The 19973-nt window shown below is 44.1% G+C and overlaps 1 protein-coding gene across 5 annotated transcripts in view; it reads right to left on the minus strand.

Moving 5' to 3' along the window:
* Positions 1 to 19973, minus strand: part of TBC1D22B (TBC1 domain family member 22B) — a 551506-nt gene that overhangs the window by 277074 nt on the left and 254459 nt on the right. For all 5 annotated transcript variants that reach the window (XM_073615872.1, XM_073615870.1, XM_073615873.1 and 2 more), the window contains one exon: positions 13384 to 13512. In XM_073615872.1, the coding sequence (XP_073471973.1) occupies positions 13384 to 13512 (129 nt within the window). The remainder of the gene's footprint in view (positions 1 to 13383; positions 13513 to 19973) is intronic.

The following is a 19973-nucleotide window of genomic DNA, read 5'->3' on the forward strand; positions in this document are numbered from 1 at the left end:
AGTGGTGAATAAATACCACCAAAAGAAAGCTCTATTTGTGTTAACAAAATGATAAAAATTCAATTTGGGTACAGCGTAGCATGACTTAGTAATTGTCATTCAAAGTGAGAGAGCACTGAAAATTGGTCTGGGAAGGAAGGGGGTGAAAGTGCCCAGTATTGAGGTGGTTAAGTACATCACAGGACACAGAGCCATAGTAGTTACTATGTGGGTTATAAGCCACCTTCAGGTGATGGACACTGGCACGCCCTAAATTAAAAAGTGCACTCCCTATATAACCCCTCCCACTGGTGGGAGTACCTAAGTTTTGTAGCAAAGCAATACATGTGTATACCAAAGAAGGGAGGGATCTCTGTGTCCCGTGATGTACTTCAAAGAAAATTTTTCAGGTTTTACAGGTTAGCTGTTATAAAAATCCTATTTTCTTATAGTACATCATGGGAGACAGAGCCATAGTAGTTACTATGTGGGATGTCCCATAGCAATGCCAACTGAAGGGAGGAAGACACATCAAAAGTAGGGCACCAAGAGACTAGAGGACTCATAATGCAGCCTGCAGTACACTGCGCCCAAAGGCGATATTCTCATGATCTTTTACATCTACTTGATAGAATCTGGTAAATGTATGGACTTAAGACCAACTTGCAGCCTTGCAGAGCTGAGCCATGGAGGCTTGGTGATGCACTGCCCATGAAGCACTAACAGCCCTGGAGAAGTGAGCTTTAATATGAACAATCACTTGACAAATCCATTTAGGAATAGTAGATTTTGACGCTGCCTGTCCTCTGTTAGGACCGTCTGGCAACACAACAAAACATCTGTTTTATGAATCTGAGCAGACACTTTCAATAGACTGACCGCACTCACCACATCAAGAGAATGTAGTGACCTTTCTTCCACAGAACGAGGTTCTGAAAAAAAAGAAGGCAGAACAATATCCTGGTTTAAATGAAAAACTGATACTACCTTCGGTAGGAAATCAGGATGAGACCGTAATACAACCTCATCCTTATGAATAAACCAATATGGCTCTTACAAGAAAGAGCAGCCAACTCAGATACTCCTCCTGCAGAAGATTTGGCAACCAAGAAAATTATTTTTCGTCGTCAAGAGGACCAAGGGAATATCTCGTATTGGCTCAAAAGGCTGCTTCTGTAAAGCCGACAGGATTAAATTTAAGTTCCAAGGGTTCAGGGCTGACCTGACTGGAGGATTAATCTGCGTTACCCCCTGAATAAAGTTATGAACCAGAGAGCGTGAAGCAATTGGTCGTTGAAAAAACACCAATAAAGCCGACATCTGGCCTTGATAGTACTCAAGGCCAACTTCATTTCTAATCCTATCTGTAGGAATTCAAAGATCCTACCTATGACATATTTTCTGGGGTGCCAACCCCTGGATTCACACCAGGAGACATATGCCTTCCAGATTCTATAGTATATGACTCCGGAGGCTGGCTTCCTAGCATTAACCAAGTAGAAACTACTGAAGCTAACAGCCCACAATCTTTTTAGAATGTGGGTTTCAATAGCCAAACTGCTAAATTTAGCGTTTGTAAGGTAGGATGGAATACCTGACCTTGCGAGAGAAGGTCTGGCCATAGCGGTAGGGTCCAAGGGTCCCCTACCGCCATTTTTACGATCTTGGCAAACCAAGATCTCCTGGGCCACGAGAATCACCTTCTTCCCTTCTTGCTTGATCCCGCAAGAAAGCGCGGAAGCAGCAGAACAGGAGGGAACGCATAGATCAGTGAAAAACTGATCCCACAGAAAAACCAAGGCATCTGTTCCGTATGCCTTTGGATTCCTTGTCCTTGACACAAAGTTGTCGATCTTGTTGTTGAACCTGGACGCAAACAGATCCACGTCTGGAACTCCCCATTTTTGGCATATTGACAGAAAGATGTCGAGGTGAAGGGACCATTCTCCTGGGAACAATTGTTGGCGACTCAAAGTAGTCCGCCTGCCAATTCTCTATCCCTGGAATGAAAATTGCTGATAGGCAAGGAATGTTGTTTTCCCAAGATAGAATATGATTCACCTCTCTCTGGGCTGCACGACTTCTCGTGCCCCCTTGGTGATTGATATAAGCCACAGCTGTGGCATTGTCGGATTGGATCCTGACAGGACAATTCCATAGTCTGAGCGTCCAGGCCTCCAGGGCCAGGCGTACTACCCGAATCTCTAGAATATTGATGGGCAAGGTCATCTCTGATTTGGACCATTTCCCTTGAACAGACGCTTCTTCCAGGACTGCTCACCAGCCCAGAAGGCTGCCATCTGTTACCACCTTCCAGGTAACTGGTAGAAAGGATTTTCCTTTTGTGAAGAATCTTGGATATCAGCCACCAATTGAGGCTCTGACCCACTTTGGGGGATAAATGCATTGGGAAGTCCAGAGCTTGGACCTTCTTGTTCCAAGTTGACAGGATACTGTTTTGCAGCAGTCTTGAATGAAACTGCGCATAAGGAATGGCCTCAAAAGAAGCCACCATCTTTCCCAACAATTTCATGCAAAGTCGAATAGAAGAACCCTTCTTTGTTTTGATCAACTGAATCAGTTCCCTTATTGAACTGATCCTTTCCTGGGGCAAAAGCACCCTCTTCTGAGCTGTATCTATGATCAGCTCCAAGTACTGCAATCTCCTTGATGGTTTTAAGGAGGATTTTTCTAGGTTGAGAATCCAACCTAGGTATTCCAGGTAGCTGACTGCGGTGACCAAACTCTGGTTTTAAGCGGGCTACCGATTGATCTATCAAGAGTAGATTGTCCAAGTAGGCTAGTATTGTTATACCTTGAGCCCCTAACCTGGTTAAAGGAGCAGCCAGGACCTTTGTAAACACTCGAGGTGAAGTAGCTAGACCGAAGGCAGAGCTACAAACTGGAAATGAAGATTTTCTACCTTGAAGCATAGAAATTTCTGGTGAATGGGGAAAATCGTCACATGGAGAAAAGCATCCTTGATGTCGATTGATGCCAGAAGTTCTCCCCCTTGTAGGATGGAGACTACTGATCAGATTGACTCCATGCGAAAAGAACTGATATTCAAAAACCGGTTTAGATCTTTTGAGACCTAAAATGGGTCTGACATCCCTGTTTGGTTTTGGAACCGTGAAAACGTTTGAATAAAAACCCTAATCGTTGCTCTTCCAAGGGGACCACCAATATCACTCTGAGACAAGAGATGATCCAAAGCTAGAGAGACTTATTTTTCACTGGATCTCTGGGAACGTTTGATCTTAGAAAACGAGGAGACGGGAACCCTTGGAACTCTAGTTTGTAACCTAGGAGATATTAAGGAAGCCACCCATCTGTCTTAACATTGTTCCTGCCAGACCCTTAAAAACTGGAGAAGCCTTCCCCCCCACTCGAGCGAGCGGGGGTGCCCCTTCATAAAGAGGCTTTAGTATTTTGTTTTGTGGGTTCCCCCCCAGGTCCCCTTTTGGCCCTGGGACTGACCCTGAGGTTTACCTCTTGAACCTGACGGTGGAGGCCGTCATGACCGCCTGGAGGCTGATGCCCCTGGCACCAGAGAAGAAACACGTTTTAAAAGAAAAACTGCTTAAACTTTAAAAAAAAAAAAAAAAAAAACAGTAAAAAGGGAATTTTCCCATTAGAAATTTGGATATACCTATCCAGATCGTCTCCAATTTCACCATGAAACGGGAAACTGGCCAAGAGCTTTTGCATGGCGCTTTGGCTGACCAATTTTTTAACCATAGTATTCTACGCACATGTACTTGCCCTAGCATGAGCCGTGAGGCCTGGAGAATAGAATCTTTCATAGCATCTACTGTAAAACACAAGGCTTCTGATATCCCAGCCAAATCTTGGGCCTGCTGATCAGGAATAATCTTGAGTACCTCCATAAACTGGTCTTTTAACCTCCCTGGCGGTTTTCCCGAGTGTGGCTCGGTGTCAAATTTCAGTACCATTAGCGGTAAGCCCGAGCCACACTCGAGATTGCATTGCAGGATCCTGGTGCGGTTCCCTGCGAGCATCGCAACGCACAGGGGCCGAGCCTGGCGGCAAATTCAAAAAATTGAAAAATCATAATACATACAGTACTCTAATCTTACAGATTTGAGTACTGTATGAAATCATTTCACATCCATTTTGTCCTCAGTGTTTTGTCCAATGCCCTGCATGCAGTTTTATATGATATATACTGTTCCTTCTGCCTGGAAACTGGAGATTGTCCATAGCAACCAAAAAGTGTCCCTTTACGTCAAAAGTTGTTTTAGACCAGCTAGAAAACAGCGATAGTAAATTAGAACACTTGCAGATTTGAGCGATAGTGAATCGTGGGGAAATTCATTTTATTATTATTTTATTATTAGTTTTTTATAATTAATTATATTTATTTATTATATTATAATTTATGGTTATGTGTTTCAAACTATCATATCCGGGATATTTACTAGACTCTTGTTTGGACAGATTTAAGTGGCTTATTGCTAAGAATTACAGGCCTACAATATAAAATGCCAAATTTCTATGCAAAATAATTGTACCGCTTTGAGACGCAAAAATCTGACATAATCATACCACCAGTGCAGGCTGAACTTGCGAGCGAAATATAGCTTTTAAAAGGAATTCCAACTTCTTATCTGTTGGTATCCTTTAGCATATGAGCATTGTCTACTGGACAAGTCAGGTACAGAGGCTATAGCAGCGTCAACTGCTTGAAATCCCCATTTCTTATAGAACTCTTCCACCATAGGATAAAGTATTGAAAACTTTTTTGGAGGAAAAAACTGTCCATCTGGGTGCTCCCACTCAGAATACATAAGCTTTTTTAGCCATGAATAGATAGGAAAAGCATAAACAGATTGAAGAGGCTTTAGTGAACCCAAACCAGAAGTGGGCTCATCGATTGACTGCGCTTATTGGCAGTAAAAATGTGGAGCGGACCAATTCAGTGAGAGATTGTACCAACCACTTTTCCTGTGAACCTGATCCTTTCTTATTAGGTTCTGCGGACATCAGCCTCTTCCTGGTCCCTTGAGAGAAATGCATCATTACTTGCCCCTTGTTCCTCAGCATGAGGGTCCTGAGCAATGGACGGGGACCTGTTATGCTTAGCCCCATTCTGGGATGCAATTAAAGCATCAATTTTTTGCTCCAAACTAAGAATGGTTGGAGAAAAAACCTCCTTAGTCATATATACAGGGGCTGCAATGCTAAGAGCAGCTGCAACACTTGCCCCTCGCTGCAACACTTGCCCCTCCTGATGGCTCATTCTGACCAGCCATATTACTCTCAGGGGAGGATGCCATCTTTTTTGAGATGGTTCTAGGCTCCCTAGTGACTATAGTCTTTCTATTGCCCTTTTTTTTTTTTTTTTAGGTGAATTTAACCTCCCTTCTGACCATAGCCCGATGCACAAAGCAGAGATACTACAAGAAGGAATGCATCCACTGCTGGAGCAATAGTCCAGCTCTGCTGCTGCTATTAATGGTCAGCCTGATGCAGTAGTAAATGTGTCAAAGGAATGCCTGTGTCACCAACCTCATATATACCTTCGCTCTTGTGTCCCTCTGCAGCTTGCAACAGCGGTGCCTTTAAAACACATATTCCCCGCACTGGGCATTGGAGGACGCCAACGCCTCGCTAAGCCCCGCCCCCCGTTGCTACGGCCCTTCCTCTCTCCTTTCAAAAGAAAGCTTTTTCCCACGCGAGCTCCGATCCTATGGGAGCAACAGAAAGAAATGGTGGGGGGGCCTGGAAGCCGCCGAGTGGCGTGCCGTTCGCGCTTCTTTTTTTTTTTTGAAGAGCTCCTTCTCTGAAGAATAAACAGCACAGGGGGGTGTCTGGTGGGGAGGCAAAACCCCCCCAGACTTACCGGAAGTCTGCTGCCGGCCGGAGGAAGAGAAAACTGCCGTTTCCTGGACACATCGTGGGCTCTCTGAGAAGCATGAGACATAAGTGCTCTATACAGCTCTCAGTGGTGACACATAGGCATGACAACATTTACTAAATTAAAGGAGACGTTTATAAGAACATTTTGCAAATCTCTTAGAAAAACTCCACTTACCATTCCTGCCGCAGGGTTTTCTGTGGTAAACCAACAGACCCAATCTTCACCCTTCATGGTGGGTTCCATTAAACCTTCAGGAGCTGGGGATCCTCGAGGAAACCCACAATCCTGGACCTGTAATAGCACCACCAGTAACACTTTATGGCCTTAATGCCAAAAAGTACTGGATCCCGGGGTCCTGGACTCTAAAAGAGAAGCGTTTACAGGCAAGACCTTGTTTCTTCGGATACGAGGCCCGAGTACCATTCAATTCGGCCAGAAAGACACTTTCAATGGATCTGGCTGCATGGATAGCCCCAGCAAGGATTGCTCCAGTGGAGCACAGCACAGCACATCTTTACTCGTGACAAACACCTTAGACACTAGCGAAAAAAACTGAGGTACTCCCACCAGTGGGAGGGGTTATATAGGGAGTGCACTGTTTTATTTGGGGTGTGCCAGTGTCCATCACCTTAAGGTGGCCTATAACCCACATAGTAACTACTATGGCTCTGTGTCCCATAATGTACAATAAGAAATGTTGTTTAATAACTAGTTGTGTTCTGCCAAAATAAAAAGGTCATGTCCTTGTTCATGCATCATGTATGTCCTTGTTCATGCATCATGTATGAACAAGGACATGACATTTCCTGGCTGCCTAAGTCACATGTGCTAGGGGTGCAACTAGCCCCCAGCCCATATTTGTAAATGTCCCAGCATGTGCAGTGTTTCAAGGAAAAACACTGCACAAACTAACTTCTACCACCATGACGGCGGAACGGTGCGGCTCTCGTTCTGGGACGACATCATATGACGTCATCCCAGAACAGTCGCTCCCGCACGCCCACGGGGGCGCAGTGCGGCGATCGCAGCCGCGCCGTGTTGCTAGGACACGGTGCGACCCTGATCTCTGGAAAGAGCCGCGTTTGCGGCTCTTTAACCATGTGATTGGCCGTGTCCAATCACAGCCGGTCACATGTAAACAAGGAAGTGCCAGTAATCGGCGCTCCTTGCCTCACACGGACAGAGTGTGTGGCGAGGAGAGCCGATCAGCGGCATCTCCACGCAGGGGGACATGTAGAAATGTAATCAGGGCACTGCTCATCAGTGCCCTGATTACAGTATAGTAAAACAGTGTCACCATACAGTGCCCACCAATGCCAGCAATCAGTGGCAGCAATCAGTGCCCACAAGTACCACCAGTGGCCATTAGCGATGCCAGTCAGTGCTGGCAATCAGTGCTGCCCATCACTGCTGTCGATCAATGCCCATCAGTGCCACCCATCAATGCCTATCAGTACCGCATATCCATGCCGCCTATCCGTGCCCACCAGAGCCGCCTATTAGTGCCACCTAACAGGGCCACCTATCAGTGCCCATAAGTGCGGCATATTAGTGCCTGAAAAAAATAGTACAAAAAAACACCCCTAATATGAATCTTCTCATGTAGAGTGTAACATGTAATTTGATCTATACGATTCATCATATGACGGGCTCCCTCCCAAGTAACAAAAAGAATATATTGAACAAAAAAAAAGGACCAGGGTGGCACCAAGACTGCTAACAAAGGGAAAAGCTGCAACGTAGTGAGATCAATAACACAAAAGAAAAACTTTACTGAAAAATTGTATAAAAACAATAAAAAGTAAGGGATCCCACTTATGTGGAGCTGAGCCAAACAGGTGGGATCCGTTCCTCCTCAATATCAGGTGACAATAGAAAACATGTACATAAAAAATGACCAACGTTAAAAATAGATACTGGTGGGTCAACCAACCCCCCCCCCCCCCCCCCAAGCAAAATCCCTGAGCAAAATATGCTAATAACTACTGCAGATCCAATGGTAGACAGCGCAAGGAAGGCATATTAGTGCCTTATCAGTGCCACAAGTGCCGCCTCATCAATGCCCGCCAGTTCAGCCTTTCAGTGCCGCCTCATCTGTGAAGGCAAAAAATTTACTGACAGAAAAAAAAGTAAAAAACATTTTTTTCAAAATGTTTGGTCTTTTTTTTTTTTTTTTAATAAAAAACCCAGCAGCGATTAAATATCACCAAAAGAAAGCTCTATTTGTGTGAAGAAAATGATAAAAAAATGTGTTTGGGTACAGTGTAGCACGACTGCGCAATTGTCATTCAAAGTGCGACAGCGATGAAAGCTGAAAAATGGCTTGGGCAGGAAGGGGGTGTAAGTGCCTGGTAGGCAAGTGGTTAATATTGCAGAAGAAATAAACCTCTGTATGCCGATTCCATTTAATTTGATCATCCTCTAGTTGTGTTAAATTGGCCACCTCCCTGAAATGAATTTGCCACCTCCCTGAAATTAGTTTTTGCAGGTTGAGATGTCTGCAAATGTGTAACAGAAAACCAAAGGATGCCACAGACAGAAAGATAATTTTAAAGTGGTTCAGAATGTGTGCTATCAGAAAGTGTGAAAGTGACTAATAGTGTGATCTGCATATACTCTGATGGGAAGAGGAAAAAAAATATCCTAAAAGGTAGGCCAAAGTTTACTCGATTCTCCCATCAACACATTCAGTGTTGATGGGGGAATGCCTCCCGCAGCACTATTGCATTCTGTTAGCAGGGGGTGCGGGGAGCCTTCCACGCCAGCAGAATATGATGGTTACTGCTAGCAGTTATAGCCGCTGGCAGTAATCATATGTAGAAAAATCTATGGATCAACTTTAGTACAATCAGCCTGCCTATACATGGATCATAATTCGGCTGGTCCCTGTGGAACTTTGATCCATGTAGGGCCGTTTTTTAATGGAAGTGAAATGTTAACTGAACAGATGGAGAAATTTAAATAAAATTAAGCTAAAGGCAAAGTGAATAATGACATGAACCAAACCACAAAATGAAAAAATATGAAATTGGATATCAGTGGGAAAAACAAGGGGGAGTTGGCTGTGTACAGTAAAAATGTGCATACACAGATACATGCACACTAATTTCTGCACAACTGAACATAGAAACACACATATATAAAACTTACCTCCTTACACACACAAAAAAGCATGCATGCACATACATACATCTACATAAGCACATCGGGTTAGTAATGAGAGTGAAGATTGGCATTCCAATAAATGGAAATGTGTTATATAAATGGGAAATGATTTTCCGTTACAATATCTTTTTATACACTCCCTAGTTACCCTCAGCCACACATTCAAAGTCGTTTCTGTATACGCTCCTCAGCCCTCAAGTCCCTATTCCAGCTTCTGGAATATGGGTCTTGAGCACTATTCATTGGAGAAGCTCAGTAATAGGCTTACGCTATAAATGTGGTGTGTATTTTTTCTTTTAGACATCAAGGGAACTCTGGTCCGCTTCTAGGTCTTATGCTCTTTCTTCTTTTCCCTCTTTTGTGCTTACGCTTTTCTCTAATTACCTTCTCTCTTTTCTCTCCATGAATATTGTTACACACCCTTTATTTTTTGGGTCATTTACTATTGCACTGACTAAAAACGCATTACGGACCACCACAAGGTCATGGTTTCTGGGGGGGTTTCTTTTTGTGGTCGTTAAAATTACCTTTAATAGCTTGTTTGTGCTTCCCTAATCCTTATAATTGTGCCTTTATTGATGAAGTTACACTTCTAGGGTAAAAGAACCTCTACGAGAATTGTTTTCAGTGCACTGCATTTACTACTTTGATAATAGTTTTCATGAATATTTTACTTTATCCACTTAGATGGATTATCTTTGCAATCATCTGAACTGTGTTAATAAAAAATATATTCAACCAGAAATATGGGTCTCGAACATGACTGGCTTCTTATCTTGATTGCTTCTGCAGATACTGCTGGCCAGTAATTTGTCTGATCCAGCAATTTGCTTCCCTGCACAGGTAGACATTTTCCTCTCAATATACTGGTACTTAATTGTACTTCTCTGCTGGTCACTACAGTTCTCACATAAATGTCCAGGTATTTTTCCATTAAGACAGATTCTCACAGGAAAGCCCAACTTTGAGTCCATTCAAGGTCCTGATTTTAAATGAAGGCATGCATAAGCCATTTCCATGCCTTACTGATGTTCCAAGTCTCCATTTTGGAAATGTCTTTGGGGGGTCTACAAAAATGGTAGCAACTTCTTCTGCATACAGCAAGGTCTTGTCCAGGTACAGGTTCCATTCTTTGGCATGGCCTCCATATGCATTTGTGGTATAGTTTTCATGTGCAGTATCATATCAGTGAAGGATGTACTGTACAGTATATGCGTGCTATCTGTGATTATTACTATTAATATATTTGAAGGATTTTTTTTGTTCAAGGTTGAGATCCCCAGGAGCCTTTATCATTTTATGCCCTCCCTTTATAGATTTTAGGAGAGCCCTGTTGCATTTTTTGTACAGCAACGTGTGGGCAATTCACTATATTGACTATATTGAGAGTGTGATTGGGCTAACATCCGTTGCATCTCATCTGACCCGTCTTATAGGGGTTCTTTTGGATTTACATCTTCTCTTATCAATGCATCATTGGGTTTTGTGTAAGTATACACACACACACATTTAGGAGTTTGTAAGTGTTACTTCTTCTGTAACTGTCTTCGGTGTATACTATCAGTATTTATTTGTATTTGTATTTCCTGAATATACTGTTATCCCCCGATGAAGACTTAAACATGTTGAGGTGTTTTTCAAACCGATATTGAAGACATCTTTATTGATGGAATATAAGTTTATATGTATGGTTACATTTTAAAGCTTCGTGAATAAAGAAAATGTGTTTTTTTTTTTAGAATTTTTTACTGTTTGGGACCCATAAAAAGTCCCATTCCATGTTCTTTGATTATATGTTTAGCTGTAGCCCTGATGAAAAGGGGGGGGGGGTGGGCTTTGACCGGGTCCCCTGAAACACACTGGCTTTTTTTTTTTTTTTTTTTTTAGCACAATACCAATGAATTTATGTGGACTCCTTTATCTTTTGATCTGACCACAAATAGAAGTATCTTGTTATTAAATCCTGGAGGCTGGGCTGAAGATCAGCCAAGCAAGAATTCCTTGCTTGGCAAGACAGGAACATGGGTAGACCAAGAGATAGAACCTGATTGTTTCATGCCAACAAGATGTTGTGTTGGCGAGGTCTCAAATCAAACTGGGTGAATGGAACAGCCTCGAAGGAGACTATCATGGGACCCTAAACTCTCATGGAGAATCTCTCTCATGGAGGATATAGGTACAGTCTCCATGTTTGTTTTTTTATTTTTTGGTTTTTCACTGTAACTGAATACTCCCCATAGGCGGCAGCATATCCCAAACATCTCTGAATCCTGTGCACGTCAATGAACAAAAGAAAATGCATACTGTAATCATGCAACACATTCATATATTTACAACTAGTGACAGTGCTATAAACAACTGTATTTATATATATATATATATATATATATATATATATATATATATATATATATATACACACACACACACACACACACACACACACACATATACATATACATATACATATACACACACACACAATATAGAAATGTGCAAAACCACTAAACATAAATAGGTGAATGTAAAGCGATATTAATCCCCTCCATCCTGCCAAGTGTCCCCACAGCCAGCAGCTTGCTATGGGGGCACCCGAGCCGAGCCACTGCTCTGTGTGTCCATTTAGACATGGAGCCCGACTTTGGCTCACCGACTTTGATTGACAGCAGCAGTAGCCAATGGCACCTGCTGCTGCCTAAGCCAAAAAGAAGGGAGAGTCCCAAACGGCCGAGGCTTCTCGTGCAACATCGATGGGTCGAGATGGTGCTGAGGTAAGTATTAGGGGGCTGCTGCACACAGGTTTTTTTTTATCTAAATGCATAGAATGCATGAAGAAAAAAAACTTTCTGCCTTTAGAGCCACTTTAAGGTCCTCGAAGGAATGGTTAATTTAAAACACCAGGTATCGATGTGTCAAAAAAGGTTAGAACAGTCCTATCATCAGAAAGAGGCGTCCAAAATTCAGTAAAGAAGTGTAACAATAGAGAAACTCAGAAGACCTCCAAATCCCAAGAGGAAATAATAGCACCACACCTGAGTGTAGCAGACAGGGGCTTACCAGAAATGGATTATCCCTAATATTTAGTGGTTAAAATATGATTTAGATGGTAATGGGCTTTTAGAACCACTCAGCGTTCCTCCACTTACACGAACAGCCTTGCAGCCACCAATGGAAAACCTTATGAACCTCCACTCGCCAAGGAAACACCTGCTCATAACAGGGTCACAGACATGTACCGGACATCTCACCTCTGACTCCCTTCCTGAACGTGTGATTTGCAGAGTGTGAGAGCGGGGAATCAGAGTTGAGATGTCCGGTACATGTTGGTGACCCTGTTAGGAGTGGATGTTTTCTTAACGAGTGGAAGTTCATAAGGTTATCCATTGGAGGCTGTTGGTGGAAGTGGAGGAATGCTGAGGGGTTGTAAAAGCCCATTACCATCTGAAGCGTATTTTGAACACTATATATTAAGGGTCATACAATTCTGGTAAGCCCCTGCCTGCTGCACACGGGTGGCATGGTGCTATTGTTTCCTCTTGGGATTTGGCGGTCTTCTGAGTTTCCCTATTGTTGCACTTCTTTCCTGAGTTTTTGGAGGGCTCTGATGTTTGGACTAGTCTAATGTTTTTTGACACATCGGTTATTGGGATTTTAAATTAGCCATTCCTTGGAGGACATTAGGTTCACCTACTTAGATTTGTTGTTTTAAGCACTGTCACTAGTTATAATTAATCCTATGTTTATTTAGAACGCTGCACTGATTATTATAATAACAACCCACAGCACTGGTGTCAGTGGGGGAAACCAGAAACCCTCAGCACTGGTGTCCATGACTGAAGTGATAACCGTAAACGTTGGCATTGTACTAGCCCCCCCCCCCACATTGGTGATCGGCAGCTGTGCTGTTAAACCCTTCCTTGCACTAGTGGTCTCTACATGCGGTGATGAGTGGCTTGTTGGGCACCAGGAATCTAGTGCCCTGATAGTTCAGAGTTAATTATCCTGTGCTTTTGTCAATCTACAGAGACATACATTGTGCATTATTTACTGCTCTGATTTTGCTTTCCTTCATGAAGATCAGCAGCAAAGGATAATCATTGCTGTTTCCTGTCACTGCTTACAACTAATAACAAACCCCTAAACAAGTGGGGTGAATTTACTTTAACTGGAATGCACCTGCCAGAAAAACATAGCAAATCAACCCAGGAAATGTCACAAAACACTGCTTACTGTAAAGCATATGAAGAAGGAATTGCATGTTAAAAAAATAATGCATAGTCACCGAATATACTTAATGCTGTAAAGACCAAAGTAACACTAATAAAAAAAATTAACTAGAGGTAACGATTTTGCACCTGTCGATATGTATCTTGATGATGCTCTTCATTACGGGAATCATAATACTGCTCTATAAAACCAAAATACTCAGCACGTTTCCTCTGGAGCGTTTGTTGTCGTCGGTCTTTATTTGCAGGGAGATAGCCCTGTAGATGAGAGAAAAGTTCATAGTCAAAAGGTTAAAAACACAAAAGAGAGTGTCAAAGTGTTACAGAATAAACATTACAATAATATAGAAAGTACAGTAAAACAGGTTTTGTATGCCGTTGCATCAATCCTTTTTTCCTCATATGATGCAGTCCCAGCAGGATTATAGATTTTAATCATTCATATTTATTGCTTCCTTCGTGTTATGCCGCGTACACACGAGCGGACTTTACAGCAGACTTTGTCCTGTGGACTTTGACGGACTTTACGACGGACTTTCTGAATGAACGGACTTGCCTACACACGATCAACCAAAGTCCGACGGATTCATACGTGATGACGTACGACCAGACTAAAACAAGAAAGTTCATAGCCAGTAGCCAATAGCTGCCCTAGCGTCGGTTTTTGTCCATCGGACTAGCATACAGATGAGCGGACTTTTCGACCGGACTCGAGTCCGTCGGACAGATTTGAAACATGTTTCATTTCTAGGTCCGTCAAACTTGAGGAAAAAAAGTCCGCTGGAGCCCACACACGATCAAATTGTCCGACGGACTCAGGTTTGCCGGACCAAGTATGCCGTAAAGTCCGGTCGTGTGTACGTGCCATTAGAGGTTATAGGTACAGCAGAAGCCTAAGAAAGGCAGCAGCGTGAGAAAAAAAACCCTGTGAACCCTTTTCTGCAGAAACTGGAAACAGTTAGAGGCGATGGGATTTGGCCCTGCATTCTGTCGTTGGATCATGATGTTGTATAGAGATCCTCGGACAGCAATCCGGTAGGCATGGCGGTCTCTGATTTCTTTACAATTGGTAGGGGTACCAGACAGGGGTTTCCACTTTCCCCCTTTATCTTTGCTCTGATGATGAAGCCTATTGCTAGGGCGCTGAGACAGTCTGGGGAGGTGGGAGAGATCCAGGTGGGAATGATTAAAGAATGTGTAGCACTTTACGCGGACGACTTGCTCTTGTTCCTCAGGGATCTGGGGCCTTCCCTCAGAGCTGCTCTGTTGATCCTGGATAAATTTGCCTCTTTTACGGGCCTAGGTGTGAAATGGAGCAAGTTGTTCATATTACCACTGGGTCCCGAGGCACAGGTTCAGAGAGATGATACAATGCCGCTGCGCTGGGTTTCCTCTATCACTTATTTAGGTGTCAAGTTTACTGCCAATATTCATGATTATATGACATTAAACCTTCTACCGTTGGTGACTAGACTAAAACAAAAAACTCAGGTCTGGAAGAAACTGCCGCTTTCGCTTTTGGGAAGGGTTAGTTTGATTGAAATTAAATTTTTATCTGTAATATTATACTTTTTGTGTCACTCTCCCACATGGATCCCTAAAGCTTTCTATGACACACTCAATGGTATAATAGGATCATTTATCTGGTACCCGCAGTCACCTCAAATTAGCATAAAAATCCTTCAAGAACCGTGGGGGCGGGGGGGTTGGCATTTCCGGACTGGCAAAAGTATTATCTGGCTGGCCAGATGGTGTTTGCCAGACGATGACTAATGGCGGATGACGGGGACTCTGCCACAGTTCTGGAGGCAGCACACATGGGGTCCTATGAGAGCCTGAGATTGGCCCTCTACAGGGGCACTAAATCAAACTTACCCATAACTAATTCAATGAAAGCTACCATTCGGGCCTGGGAGGTTTCTACTACCCTAGTATCACCTAGTTATTTGGGAGTCACACCCTCAGCTCCGCTGTGGATGAACCACAATCTACCGCATTTCAGGATCCCTCCCGCATCCCATGATATGGGATTGTAGGGGTGTTAAGACATTGGAGGTTATCACCAGGGAGGGGGATCTAATCACATTTGATCAACTTAAGGCAAGACACAATCTACCAAACTCCATTTTCTTTTGATACCTGAAATTGCGTCATGCTTTTCAGGCGCAGTTCGGTAAACGAAGGGTGGAATTTCTCCCCTCGACACTTGAGACCATATTAAAAGAGAAGGACCAAACAAAACCTTTATCAACAATCTACAAATCCCTGTTTAAAAAAACTCTGCAGAGGATATCTAGATGTAAAGAACGCTGGGAGAGGGAGATTCCGGACATTCAAGGGGAGGATGAGGATATGTGGGATCACCCATTTAACCACTTCCCGCACGCCCTATAGCGGATTGACGTCCGGGAAGTGGTTCCATTATCCTGACTGGGCGTCATATGACGTCCAGCAGGATAACATGCCGCCGCGCGCATCGCGGCGATCGGTGGAGCAGTGTGTCAGCATGACACACCGCTCCACCGATCTTGGTAAAGAGCCTCTGGCGGAGGCTCTTTACCACGTGATCAGCCATGTCCAATCACGGCTGATCACGCTGTCAATAGGAAGAGCCGTTGATCGGCTTTTCCTCACTCGCATCTGACAGACACGAGTAGAGGAGAGCCGATCGGCAGTTCTCCTGACAGGGTGGGGGGTCTGCGCTGATTGTTTATCAGCGCAGCCCCCCCTCAGATCACCACACTGGACCACCAGGGATCTCCACTAGGACCACCAGGGAAGGGGCAACATGTGGATGGCCAGGTATGTACCCCATGGCCATTCACATGTGCCCAATCTGTGCCAATCAGTGCCCACAAATGGGCACTGATTGGCACCCTTATGTTCCAGCAATGCCCCCAATATGTTTTATGAGTGCCCCCTGTCATTGCCCATCGGTGCCACCTGTCAGTGCCCATCAGTGCCACACATCAGTGCCACCCATATGTACCAATCAATGCCACCTACGAGTGCCCATCAGTGACGCTTATGAGTGCCCATCGGTGCAGCCTATGAGTGCCCATCGGTGCCACCTATCAGTGCCCATCATCAGTGCCACCTCATTGGTGCCCATCAGTGCAGCCATATCAGTGCCCATCATTGAAGGAGAAAACTTACTTATTTACAAAAAATTTTAACAGAAACAAAGAAAAACCTGTTTTTTTTTTCGAAATTTTCGGTCTATTTTTATTTGTTGCGCAAAAAATAAAAACCCGCAGAGGTGATCAAATACCACCAAAAGAAAGCTCTATTTGAGGGAACAAAATGATAAAAAAAGTACTAGTTACTTACCGGTAACTGTCTTTCTGGGAAATCTTCCAGGACGGCACACCTGAGAGATGAGAGGCTCCTCCCCACAGGAAACACAATCAATCAACAGCTGTTTTAAGTCCACACCCTTCCCCCTGATCCTCAGTTTGTAGAGAAGTAACTCCTGAACCTGGTTCACAAGGGAAATCATTCCTCATAGGCACTCACCTTCTAGTGTTCTAAAATTTTCCCTCCTCCAATGGGAAAAACGATTTATGGTAAATTGCTTTTAGATCTGTCACTGAGTGGACTGTAGTCCAAACCAACAAAAAGGTTTTTCTTACCCCCTGCATTAAAATATAACCACAATGTAAGAGTGGAGTGGGAGGTTGGAGCTTATGAAAAGTTACCCATAGCAAGCAACCCCCAAAAGGAGGATCTGTCACAAGGGAACCCCTACTGTGCCACACAGAAGCTTGGTCCCTGCCACATTGTTGAAAGTTAGGTCAGCTTTTAAGCATCTTGGAGCAACTTTAAACAGATTCCTAGCAGCTGGGCTAATAGGGCCAGATAACCTAGTGCACCTGCTGAGCAAGGGAGCTTACTCCTGAATCCTTCAACCATTGCACCATTAATAACTTGTTCAGTGGTATACCTGGCCCTCTTTGCACCCTCTTTGCTGTATTCACCCCTACTAATGTACCACAACCGGGTATGTAGGGAGAGGCTGGCAACCTACTGTTGTGATAACCACAGTGTCTCTGCTATAAGAGGAAGCTGTGGCTGGTGGTTTTTAGCAGTAGCTTCTGGGCTATTTTGTTATGGAGACGCCAGGTCCTGCACTGCACCACTCAGTAAATACAGGTGGAAGGGGAAAAAATGCCTTACCTACCTCTTTCCCATCTGAGGTGGTTTAGGCACACTCGCTCCTCTGCACCACTTGTCCACCATACAGCATCTCTGATGTAGGAGGGAGCTGTGGCTGGTGTCTTTAGCAAAAGCTTCTGGGCTATTTGAATCCAGACCCCAGGGGAGATTATCTCAAATGCCTAGAAACCATCTGGCTGGGATTGGGGATTTTTGACTCACCGTTGTCGTTTTCCCCTTTTGCCACAGCCACCGGGCTTGCTTTTCCATCCTTATGGTCCACATGCAAGGAGGATAGCCGCCAAAGTGCCGCCCCCCCCCCCCCCCCCCAACTGCTGTCCCTTTAGGGAGCTGCAAGGTTAGGCTGTGTCCTGCACTGTCCAGTCAGTATATACACATGGGGGGGGGGGGGCAATGCCGTACGTTCCTCATTCCCATCTGAGGTGGTTTAGGCAGACATTCACCATAGTAAACTGGTGCCTCCTCGAAAGGAGTATGTGGGCGCCTGCTCCTGCTGACTCTCAGCCTTCCCTTCTGGGTAAGAACACGGGTCGTTCAGGCGGTGCCCTCCCCAGCAGTCCACGCGAGCTACCAGGGACCCAGTAGTCAAGGGATACGATCCCCCTGGAAAGAACCGTCGGCCAGCGCCCGCGTCTGAACGGACATCCGGACAGGTAAGGGGGGGAGACAGGATAAAGGCCCCTGAAGTTCTGGGGACACCACTGTACCCAGGGGCCTTCAGCTCTCAGGGGGGCTTTCCCAGTTTCTGCTGCCCCCCCCTGAGGAAAGGATAGGGGAACCCCCCGGGAAGGATAAATATATCCCGCCAGACCCAGAGGCTTCCCAGGCATTTGGTCCGGCTCCCAGGGGGAGACCACCAGCCCCAGGCTTCGGTCATTTGGAAAAAAACAAACAGTTTCGCCGTGTAGGGAGAAACACAATCAAAAACTGAGGATCAGGGGGAAGGGTGTGGACTTAAAACAGCTGTTGATTGATTGTGTTTCCTGTGGGGAGGAGCCTCTCATCTCTCAGGTGTGCCGTCCTGGAAGATGTTTTGAGAAATTTGTTTGAGTACAGTGTTGTATGACCGCGCAATTGTCATTCAAATTGCGACAGCGATGAAAGCTGAAAATTGGCCTGGGCGGGAAGGTGTCTAAGTGCCCGGTATTGAAGTGGTTAAACATCTGGTCTCTGCCAGGGATCGTTTAATACAGTTCAAATTTCTACACCGCATCTATCTCACTCCGGCTAGGCTATCCCGTTTATATACATCCTCCAACAGTCAATGCTGGAGGTGTGTGCATTCCCCAGCAGATACGGAACACATTTTCTGGAAATGCCCACATATTCAAAATTTTTGGACAGAGGTGACAGATTGTTTGTCGGAAGTACTGGGCATTCCGGTTCCTGTGATGCCTAGTGTCTGCCTTATTGGGTTAGTGAAGGAGGTGGTGCCCTCTCTGGAACACCGCACGTTGCTAAACATAGGACTATTTTATGGCAGAAAAGCTTTTCTATTGAAATGGAAGAAGTCCACTGCACCCACACTGTCGTTCTGGAAAGGATTGATCAACGCTGTGATTCACCTTTATAAGGCTACATATAGGGCCAGAGGTTGTGAAATAAGTTTGAAAAAGTTTGGCAAGCATGGATTGACTCGTCAGCAACTGTGTTTTAATTAAATAAAACAGTATAGGAGGTCGGATATGTTGTAAATGAATGGTAATATGTCAAGTGAGAAATCCATTTTTTGTCTCCCCTTAAGGTAATTGGAATTTTTTGAAACATATTCGCATACTGAGGAAAGTGTATAAGCTGTGTCTTCAGAGGACATCACATAACCATATATGGTCAGAAGTGCATGTATATGTGAACTCCTAGTTTTATGGCAGATGGTCAAGATGGGGTACGGGGTTAGGTTGAACTATGTTAGTTCTTCAATGGTTGGGCCCTGCGTGGCCAAATTGGGTCGGGTATGTTGCCCGCCTAGTGATGTGTTATACACTACTGTGTTGTGTATGTAATGTAAGAAAACTCAATAAAAAGAATGTTTAAAAAAAAAAAAAAAAAAAAAAAAAAAAAAAAACTGGAAATAACACTCCTTGTGCCTGAAGTTGATTTAGGGCAACCCCTGTCCTAGAGGTGAAGCTGGCAGATTTGGGGTAGGAATTGAGGAGGAGGAAGGGATAGAAATTTTATTTTGTAGCACTTAGATAGGATACACAGACCCAATTCAAAGTGCTGTGGCAAGAAGCTTGGGACTGAACGCTGCATCTGCAGAAGCTTGGACTTCCAGATAGAACTTGGAGTATGAACCGAAGACAAGGTGGCAGCATTGCAAAGCTGGGCAACAGAGGCTTGATGTTGAAATGTAAGTTATAAACAAATATATACCGCGCTGTCTCAAAAAAAAAAAAAAAAACTAAAGCAGCCAGCACAGCAGTGGATAAAATTGCAAAAATGACAAATAGGGTGAAATGTGCAGCGCTTATGTGATCATATAAACCATAACAAATAATATTAGTACAGAAAACTTGAATAATAAATGATGTGCTCAAAAATAC

This window comes from Aquarana catesbeiana, linkage group LG02 (genome assembly GCF_042186555.1).
Source record: "Aquarana catesbeiana isolate 2022-GZ linkage group LG02, ASM4218655v1, whole genome shotgun sequence".
Lineage (NCBI taxonomy): Eukaryota > Metazoa > Chordata > Amphibia > Anura > Ranidae > Aquarana > Aquarana catesbeiana.